This window comes from Lodderomyces elongisporus, chromosome 6 (genome assembly GCF_030384665.1).
Source record: "Lodderomyces elongisporus chromosome 6, complete sequence".
Lineage (NCBI taxonomy): Eukaryota > Fungi > Ascomycota > Pichiomycetes > Serinales > Debaryomycetaceae > Lodderomyces > Lodderomyces elongisporus.
In genome coordinates, this window is record NC_083678.1 from 592050 (window position 1) to 602686 (window position 10637).

The 10637-nt window shown below is 34.4% G+C and overlaps 3 protein-coding genes across 3 annotated transcripts; 2 read left to right on the plus strand and 1 right to left on the minus strand. All coding sequences in view use genetic code 12, as the record gives it.

Annotated features, from left to right (window-relative positions):
* Positions 1–3526: 3526 nt before the first annotated feature.
* On the plus strand, positions 3527–5398 carry PVL30_004709 (uncharacterized protein; the record flags this gene model as incomplete). Its single annotated transcript, XM_001524803.2, has 1 exon — positions 3527–5398. One exon carries the CDS (start codon positions 3527–3529, stop codon positions 5396–5398), a length of 1872 nt encoding a protein of 623 aa, XP_001524853.2.
* Positions 5399–8180: 2782 nt separating this feature from the next.
* PVL30_004710 (uncharacterized protein) lies at positions 8181–8543 on the plus strand (the record flags this gene model as incomplete). The annotated part of the gene is made up of 1 exon (XM_061119595.1): positions 8181–8543. One exon carries the CDS (start codon positions 8181–8183, stop codon positions 8541–8543), a length of 363 nt encoding a protein of 120 aa, XP_060975578.1.
* Positions 8544–9066: 523 nt separating this feature from the next.
* PVL30_004711 (uncharacterized protein) lies at positions 9067–10077 on the minus strand (the record flags this gene model as incomplete). The annotated part of the gene is made up of 1 exon (XM_001524804.2): positions 9067–10077. One exon carries the CDS (start codon positions 10075–10077, stop codon positions 9067–9069), a length of 1011 nt encoding a protein of 336 aa, XP_001524854.2.
* Between the last annotated feature and the right edge of the window lie 560 nt (positions 10078–10637).

Sequence of the window (10637 nt, forward strand, 5' to 3'; positions counted from 1 at the left end):
TAGTAAACACATGAAATAAAATTCTAATTAATACATTAGTGAAGTAAAATTAATAGATTGGGTGCAAAAGACAGTATGATATTCTTGGAGATTTAACTGATTAATAACTCAACGCGAACTGAAATATCGCTAAATGAACCTCGTTTTCCTTGTCCAATGTCTTTCTCCTTTTTTTTTGTCTATTTTCATTTTGCTATCCATGGCACCAACATGTTTATCATAGCTTGGATTTGGTTCGTGATAAAACGGAGTGGAAGTTGAGAGACAACGGGAGTTAAAGTTTTTAGTTAAAGAAGGACAATAATCCCAATCTGATCTCAGTGAAAGAAAAAGAAGATATATGTATGTCACGTGCCATACAAGTTGTGTATGGCAAATACACAATAGAGAAAAAAATCTTATAAATTAAATTGATCAAAATGATAGGTCTCAATTTTTTTTTTTTGTATTTTTTTGCAGCACAATTCTGTGTTCATTTTGTTGCCAATGATAATTGTAATCTATATTATCCTCCATTTTCAAGTGCAAGAACAACACCAGCTTGATCAGTTTGATCAATTGTTTACCATTGTTAAAACTATAGAGGAAGAAGAAAGACAAGGTAGAAATTTTAGAAAGCAAAAATTTTTCAATCCAAAGGTAATTTCTTTTAAAGAAAAGAACAAAATAAAATATTAAAGAAAAAGTTTAGGTATGTACTAAAATACCTAAACCTTTTCTTTTTCCCCCTCCTCCCCACCCTTCAGCTGATTTACTTTTCACTACTAAATTGGCTAATACTCGAGCCATTCACAATTTTTTTGATATCAGTAATTTAATCAAGTACTTTTACTTGGTTCAAAGGGGGAGGTTCATCGGCAGTATAATTCTTATTCAGTGGAAACCATTTTTCATTTTCTACTCATAATTTTTAGACGACGGTGACGATAAATCGCAGCGCAAAGAATGAAAAAAAAAAAAATATTTAGAATACAATAGAATAGAATGGGAGAAAAAAAAATTGTGTTGAGAAATTTCAATACTTAATTGTGTCATAACAACTACTCTTTGTTGTGAGCGCGATAATGCAAAGCCACACCCACTCTATTTTATTATCTGAAAAAGTTCAAATCGCCGTGCCGGTGCCATATACCGGCGAAGGAGTGAATTTTTATTTATTTTTTTTCATTTTGGATTCTTGATAATGCAAAAGGGAAAATTTAGCTCTCAAAAAGAAGAGGGAAAGTGAAAAACAAATAACATACGAACATACGAACAAACAAACAAACTAACAAACTAACTAACTAACAAACTAAAAAATTAAGAAGGTAACTAACTAACAAAACAGAGAAAAACGAATAAGTTATGAGCATGATAAACATTTAAGCGAATGGAAACATAAAGGTATTGGTTAATTTGTTAGTTGCTTCTCCACGTTGGAACAAGAAAAAAAAAGAAGCAAGAAGCAATAAGTAAACAATAGATGGTCGATCATGAAAGGTGGTAAATCAAGTTTGCTTACATCAACCGTATGAAGAAATCAGAAACAGAATCAGAAGAAGAAGAGGAAAAAAGGAAAATAGAAAATGTATTACATCCAACGGTTGCAATTGGTTGTTTGTTATAAAATCTAATAATTTGGATTTCAAGATGGAAAATAGAATCAAGCTTAAGCACAAGACTCTGCGTTTTTTTCGTCTTTATTTCATTATTTGTTCTTCCTCTCATCTCGAGCTTTCAATTTCATTTGCTTTCAGTTGGAATGAAGAAAAAAATTGAAAAAAAAAAAAACTTTTTTGTTCTTCTATTTTTTTGGGGGGTGTGAGGGTGGTAGGAGTTTAGCGCGCTTACCTGAAACGGCACAAACGATTATTAGGCTAATACACTATTACGTAAGCTACCTAAACTTATTGCCTTCCATATACTTTTTGTTTCTTGTCTGCCTACTTTGCGTTCCCGTTTCTTCTTCTTCTCCCCCCTATTGTTATCTTATTAACAATTTTAATAATTTTGGTTTTCCCTTTTTGGGGTTTTTCAACAAGGGTGCACAGCCGCCTAAACCCCTTAATTACTGGGTTCAACTGTTTCTTGCTGCTTTCACAAACTAAAGTTAGTTTTGGCTTCTCTCTATTCATATATTTTTTTTTAGCTTTTTTTTTTTTTTTGTTTTTCAGTATTAACCATTTGGGATGTTGACGACAAGAAACCATGGGAAATGCAATTCAATTCTAGTGAAAAAAAATTAAACTGCTGAAAGAACTAAAAGAGCTAAAAAAGTAAAACTAAAACCCACAGTCTGATGGTCTAACCAAATTGAGGGTTGGGTGGTGAGTGGTGGTGAATCTGGCTTATGATTGTTGCCTCAACCAGAATGCCTACCCCTATTGTACACTTCAAAGGAGAAACAATGCTAGACGCGTCTCCACTATGAGCGATCAATTGATTGGAATTAGATCGTCGATCCTTTACATTCCCTCTTACTCACTCACTCGCCCATTTACTTACTTACTCACACACTTACTTACACGGCCCAAATATCCTTTCTCGTACATATTTTACTTTTGACACAACTACATTACACTTTCAAACACGTCATTCCTAGGGTTTTGGGTGTAAATCACACATCCATCAAAGATCATATACCTGTTCTTTTTCAAATTGGATCAACTCAAAGTGAAAAAAAAAAAGAGAATAATGAAAAATTTAAAGACAAAGAATTTTTGGTTTCTTTCAAAAAAAAAAAAATGATTAAAAAAAAAAAAAAGAAAACTAAAGAAGAAATAAAAAAAAATTAAATAATAGTAAATACTTTATGCAAATAGAAACCTCAAACTTATTGTACTCCAGTGGTTAAGCGGGAAAAACTTAAAACTATCGTCTAAACCAATAACAGAGGAAAAACAATTTGATAAAGAATGAAGAAGTAATAAATAAATTTTGCGTTTCATTATATTCGTTTTTAATGTTCTAGATGAGCCTAAGCTTGAAGTTTATTGTTTTCACAAGGTCGCTTAATAGAATAATAGGTGAATCTGAAAAGAACCCTTCTTCAACCTTCTCCTTTCTTCCCCCCCCCCCCCACCTCCCAAACTCCTTTGCACCTACTCCATCGGGATTTATTCATCCATCAACTCGGCTTTAATTATTAGTGGTTACTAAAGAGAGTGTTTGTGCTATGAAGTTCATCAGATTATATAAATATAAGGCGTAATGCCTCAACCTTAAGAAATTACATCATCAAACGGACCTGGTAGAGGAAAAGGTTGTCAAGCCAAAAGTTCTTGATTTTAATAAAAACTGTCTCATTTTTCCCTTTTTACAATCCATTTCCACTTGTCCAATTTTATTTTCTTAATAAAAAAAAAACCTACTTTCTTGATTTTAAACTATTCCTTTCAATTTGCAATCTTCATTTCTATGTGTAAGGTTGCACTTGATACAAACCAAACAATATTACTGCACACACACAGAGGGAGAGAGAGAAAGAAAAGAATCATAAAAGTATATACATCAACTTAAATGTATCCGAGCAAAGAGTTAAAGAGCCATGAGTTATTATTTTTTTCAGAAACCTGAACGGCTAGTACAACGTGTTAACACGTCGTCGAGTGCTTTGAGTAGCCTGGCAGGGTCCATGCGTTCGTCGAATTCATCTTCCAAGATGAGTCAGTCTTCGCCACAATCAAACGAGACAGCTGTTTATACTTCCTCGTTGGTGACTTTTTTAGAAAAGAGTGGGGGGAGAACACCTATGGTCATTAATGGCAAACAGTGGGTTTATGATATCTCCATAAATAGGTATGTGGAGTATAAACCACAAAGGTCTGAGTATGAAGTTGCGAAAAAACAATACAATAAGTATATGAAGCAGCTCCTGAAACTGCCCGGTTTTGAAATAAACTATCAGTTGAATGATCAGGTGGTTGGCCAAGCGGAGAAATTGGCCTTGCTTAGACATACCTACTTTGAGGAATTAAAGTACAATGACGATATTGTTAGTAGAATACACATTAATCCTCACGAGTTTAACTATTGTCAAAGAATTGCCAACTTTACTCGCATTGATCATGAAGATTCAACAACAACAACAGCAACAGCAGCAAGAACAGCAACAGCAACTTCGCTATTTCCAACTTTATCCATTCACCAGAGCGATGGAGATAGTGCAGATGACTATGATGATGACGATATCATTGGTGATATTAGTGATATTAAAGGTGTGAGTCTACTTCATCCGGAAAACAAAACTGTCAATATGCGATCTCTTATGACTAATACTAAGTTGTGGAATGATTGTTATGAAGATCTCAAGCTAGAAAGTATCACCGAGGGAGCCACCTACCATGACCTCTTACCAAACCTCAAAGTGGCAATGGCTTTCCAAAAGGAGTACTTGGATTATTTCTTAAACCATTTGCACACACTAAAGCCAAACTTGGAAAATATCACAGATGCACGTGAGTATGCTCTGTTGGAGAAGGCTCAATTTGTGTTTTTTACAGAGTTTAATCTAGAGTATTTGAACAGGTTGAAAATTGAACATGATCGATTGTTTAAACCAAAAAAGTTTAGTAGCACTTTCCAGTCAGATTATCAATTGATGTATGAGAAATTGATCAAAGTATTTATAAATAATGTTGATTCTTTTTATAAAGTCCATAATGATCACATATTGGAGACTTGGAAGGACTTTTTAATATTTATTTTCCAACGTATGCTAGTGCCAAATGATTTGATTGGTAACAATGGCAATACGCCAAGTATGGCTCTGCTGCATAGGTCCAAGTTTAACAATGAAATAAATTCTATTGACCTGCAATTATCGCTGCCCAAAAGGTTGAAACGATCAGTGCACTCAAAGTTGAAAATAGAGGCAGAGTCTGAGTCTGAGACCAAGACTAAGTTTGAGTCAAAAACGTTGCCGCTGAAAGCTGTGCAACAGAACCTGCTACAGAACCTGCTACAGAACCTGCAGCAAGACCTGCAACCGAGTCCCTGTAAAAGTATGAAACGGAATCCTCTGATTCTATCCTCAACTTCAAATGAATCGTCGTTGATCTCCTTATATAAGCGTTCAGGTCAGCCATTGAATGCTGGGTCTGTCTCAACTACAGACTCTATTTCATTTTCAATTCAAGAAATGGATGAACCATCACAAGGAAAAAGAGTAGGACCGCTGGCGATCGCTACTACTACTACTACTACCAATACTACATTAGACCCATTTTACGTTGTGGATGATAAGGAGTTGGTGCTGCGCTTTGAAAGATACAAGTTGGCGAGAAATGAAGACAAGGAAAATGAGAAGCAACTTCAAAATCAGGAGAATTTGGATTTAAAGAAGCTGGAAACCAAAGTTGGAAAGAGTTCAAATAACAAGAGCTCGTCATTTTTTAAGAAACTTCGGGGATTGAAATAGAAGCGTCAATTTGTTTTATTTCATTTTTTTTTATTTCCCTTTTTTTATATAAACTTTTTATTCTTTTAGTTCCTTCGTGTATATTTTTAATAGTTTAAATTGTTCTTCTTAATTATTTTTGATTCTAGCATTCACGTGATCATTTTTTTTTCTTCATTCTTGTATTTCAATAATCTATTTTTTTTTTCTGTCTTGTAAAGAATTGTTAGACAAAGACTGTTGTAGAGGAATTTGCACGTGCTTTTTTAGAATGAGAAGAGAGAAGAGAGAATAGAGAAAAAGGAAAACACCAAAGTCCAGCGTCATCATCGAAATAATGGAGTACAAGTTTTTTGTTCATGTTGAATAGTGTGTAGTATCAATATATAGCTTGAGAAGTACTGAGTAATATTAGTATGGGGCTAACACTTTGTTTACTATTTACTTTGTGTGCTATTTATCAAAAAGTAATTTCAAGAAAGTAAAAGAAGATGGATAAAAAAAAATTTTAAATAACAGTGTGGAAATAGCAGTATATACATAGGGTTGAAAGAAGAGTTTTGGCCATGGATGATGAAATCATTGGTTTTACCTGTTATCCATTATATATCAAAGTAGTGCAAATGTTTGAGAACAAAACAGAACTGGAAGATGAGTGTTGGTTTTCTACAGGAAATCATTGTTTTCTATTAGAGCAACTACTTAACATAATGATTGATATCTAAACCAAGGTTCAAAGAATGAGAGAAAAAAAAGGGGGAGAGAGGGTGTTTTGCAAAGAAGACAGTTTATCCGAGACTCCCATTTAGGATATCCAACTTAGATTCTTCTTCTTCTTCTTTCTTCCTCTTCTTCTTCTTCTTCTTCTTTCTTCTTTCTTTCTTCTTCTTCTTTCTTCTTCCATATTTGTTTATTTCTTTCTTTCCATGTCTTTTTGCGTTCATTAGTATTCTCAAAAAAGTGAAAATGTAAACACACATTCTATTTTTCTACTTTTTCTCATTTTTGTAACCCATTTGCATTTGCATTTTTTGCATTTGCATTTTTTTTTTCTTTTATTGCTTTTTTCTCTTTCCCTTCTTCTTCTACTTTTGTGTATATATATTTATATATTTTTCTTACATATGGCACAAACTTTTCAGTTGAGCAAAACAAAGAAAAAGAAGAATGAAAGAAAGGTTCTCAACTTGAAATTTATACTCATAGTAGTAACCAACATCTATGAAATTTGATCTTTAGCACCACTCTACCACCTGTTCACATTTGCAATGCTTTTATAGTCTTTACAAGTAACTGTTCAAACCTAAAATAGTAAGTGGTGGTGGTGGTGAATTTTTAAAAGTATGTACATCATCTTTTACTCTTTTATACTCAAAGTTTCCAGGGTTCATAGAAGTTTTGGGTGGAGATTAGAGAAGGAGACATAAAAAAGAAGGCTTTTACAAATTTTAAAAGGAAGAAAATAAATTAAAATAAAAAACGATAGCGATAATTGATAGTCTCTTGAGATCTATAATAAGTTTGTTTCCTTTCCTTTACATCTTGCTCCCAGTCTCTTTCTCTGATGGTGAAATTTCTATTGGGATATTGGTCATGATGGGTTATGTGCAAAAAGTTTACATTTACAATTTATTTGGGGATAGGAAATGCATATACGGGATAATCATTGCGTAAAACAACTTCAAAATTGAGCAATAAAGAAAGAAAGAAAAATACATATACTATGGATGAGCAAAGAGATGATGAGATTCTTCTGTTTTAGACTTGATAAACATCTCCTTTAAGCAATACATAGAATCTCATTGTTATTGTTGTTGTTGTTGTTGTTGTTCCTCTTCTTCTTCTTCTTCGTCCTTTAATTAGAATTGCTATTTCAGGATTGTACTGGTAGTTTTTGTTTATGCTTCTGTTTCCCTATTGTATTGTTCTAGTTGAATGTTTTCATTCAGCTATATTTGGAAACTACCAACACCCCTCACCCATTACTACCACAAAGATTGCTGCGCCATTGACAAAAAAAACAGTAAATGTAAATACAATACAGTACAATACAATAGCAGTAAAGATAAAAAAAAAAATTTTCAACTGTCATTCATAGTGATAGTAAGAACAGATGATGTAGAAGAGCCATCTTCCGTATTACAACTGCATTGCTTTTGCCCTTAGCCTAGGTTAGTAACTTCACCAGTAGAGTTGGAAACTCATCACAAGAAAAACTTTTTCTGAGAAGTGGAAAGAAAAGAAAAGAAAAGAAAATTCCCAATACTTAATTTAGCCAAGGGAATGTATACAATAGGCTATTGTATACTGACCTGCATTTGTGGTTACTAGCAATTGACTGTACACAGTAATTGAATACAGTGTATCTGTACACAGTAAATGTACACAGTAATTGTACATAGTAAATGCTCATCTTTTAGCACATGCCGCATCACCAACCTTTGTCATTTAATTCTTGAGCATCAAAAGGAATGCTGTATCCCTTGTAGCATTTAGCCTGAGGGATGTTTATATATATATATATAACAAGGGTCTTATCTCTCCTTCTTTTCTTTCTCCTCTGCTTCACTCTTCGAGGTATATTAAAGTTGCTTACAACACCGACTTTATCCAGTTCCCCCAATTTAGTTGTTACAAATCCCACAAGCTAAAGACATCCCTAATAACATATTTACCAATCTCACCCACTATTCCTATTTCAAAACCCACATTTTTCTTTATCTTATCTTATTTCTTTTTTTTTATCTTATCTTATTTCTTCCCTAGCTTCAATCTAAACCATATCTAAGCCATATATACACAAATGATCCCACACCCATCCCTGGACATGAACTTGCTCAAAGAGCACCAGTTTTACTCAAACAACGGAGAAGAAGGAGGAGCAACAAGGGGAGGAAAAGCTGTTATTGGTGGTGGTGCAACTGCCACTGCAGCTGGTGCAAATGATCTAATGGCAAATAAAGAACTTGTTAAAAACTCCGTCCAAAACGCATGTCATCATCTTGTTGCTTTTGACAAGGAGAATATATTCAGCTTTGACAATCTATTAAGAGTATTGGTGATAGCCTCAATCGTTTCCATCACCTTGGGCTTAGCAAGAGCTTTCCTTTCAAGAAGGCGGAGACAACACTTGAAAGAGAAACTGAAACCTATAAACTATGTTTGAGTAAAGACATGGTATGGGCTATTCCTTTATGGAACTTTAAATTCATCTTCACTTTGACTTTCATTTTCATTTTCGCATTGCTTGTTTTTTTTTTTTTTTGCTCCACACACATTCATACCCGTTGATTATTCACTTCGTCGTTCCCCCCCCCCTTTTCTTTGTTTTCCTTCATTTTTTCAGGTCAGTCTCATACAATTTTCAAAGGAGAAAGGTAAAGCTTCTTAGAAGCCACTTATTCTTTGTTCTTCCACTTCCCACCCTCCTTTTTTCTTTCGAAATTATTCATTAGTGCATTTATTACTTCGTTTTTTTTTTTCCATCGTTAGATAATTAGATACAAAACAAATTAATACATTTAAATACATTAAAATACATTTAAATAAATTTAGTAAACACCTGGTAAATTAGTCTACTTGTCTAAATAGGCTATGTCAATTAAGTTCTGCGTATATTACATTCTATAAACTGGCCGCATGCTCTCTTTCTGTTTCCTGCTCTGTTTGTGACTTTATAACCAGCCATATTAATCCAACAATTTTGTCATTTCAATGTCCCACACATTCCAATCAAACCAAATCAAATTGGGGAATATGGTCAATAAATGCCATAAGGAGTGTGCGTCAACCAAACGCCACCATGGCTCAAAGTCATTCACTTCAAGAAGGATACCACATACTAATATACAATTATTGATGATGGGGATATATGGGATCAACCACAGCTTGGAAATGCGCAAATAGTGCAACTTGGCAAGAATTTTTGTTTCATAAGGCAATAGTTGGATCGAGTTGTTGTATATAACAAAGTTGGCTCTATACTTGCGCGCAACTTGTAAGGAATGTACTATCCAAAGGATCATAGCACTGAACCCCATAATCATGTTGATTTGCATATTGTACGCATAGTCCCAGTGCATGTATAGTCGAATAACGTGATATGTGTATAAGATCAATAATCCTCCTTGCCATATCAAAAGTTTGCTCCAATTCTTTTTGTGGTTCAAGTGGAAAACTCTTACCGTGATGACATTTAAGTTGGCCAAGATAATGGCAAAGGCTCCAATGTAGTCCAACGTTTCCGTCACACCAATATCATAGGTGTGGAAAATCATGCTAAATATCCACCCCATGCAACTCACTGCTAAAAGCACCATATACTGCCAGTACATCACCCTAACTTCCTCATGTTTTCCAAGGTAATGGTTATTGGTGTATGCACCTAAACCCTTGTTGCTCTTGCCATTGTTTGGATAGCTGCTGGTGGTGGTGCTTGTGGTTAAACTGGTGGTGCTGGTATTGTTGTTGCTATTCTTTTTGTATTGCCTAGTAATCATCTTCAAATTGGTCCAGTTGACCCAGAGATTGCCCAAGCTAAATACAACCAGGGCAAGTTCCTGTATACCCATAATGCGTCGAAAGGGCCATTTGCCATAAAATTGTACCATGGGAAGTTTCTCTTGTGCACGCTGATTAGTGATGGACTGCTGGCAATAATAGTTGCAATTGGACAAACACGACCAAAAAACACTATACATCTGCGGTGGTATCTCTGAACAAACACATTTGCTTAAGCAGTCTTGGAATTCGTATAGATTATCACCATGGGAAGCAGAAACGGTTGCAGTGGTGGTTATGAGAAGAATAAGGAGAACGAGAATGTTTCGGCTGCTGTTGTTGCTGGTGTGATAGTTTGTGTTTGTGCATATTCGAAAGGGGAAAGATCCAGTGTGTGTCATGACATTTAGTAGCTGTAGACTGCTGTAATAAAGTTGTTACTTGTCCAATAATAACAAACTTAAAAGAAAAAATTAGAAAGAGGGCCCTAGATGATTATGCTGTAGGGGTCCCAAGATCTTTTGGTACCTGAATCTGTTGAGGCTAAGAAGAAAAAAGGAAGGAAAGAAAAAAGGAGAAAAAGAGAAGAAAAAAAAAAGTCTTGGGTTGTGTTTACCTCGAACGCAATGGACTGCAAAGATTTAAGATTATTTCTGCATTGTTTTTATACTATAACAAATGTTCACTTATATATATCTTCATATGTTCATCTGTTTTTGTATCACAAAACACACTGGAATCCTAAAAATAAAAAACAATT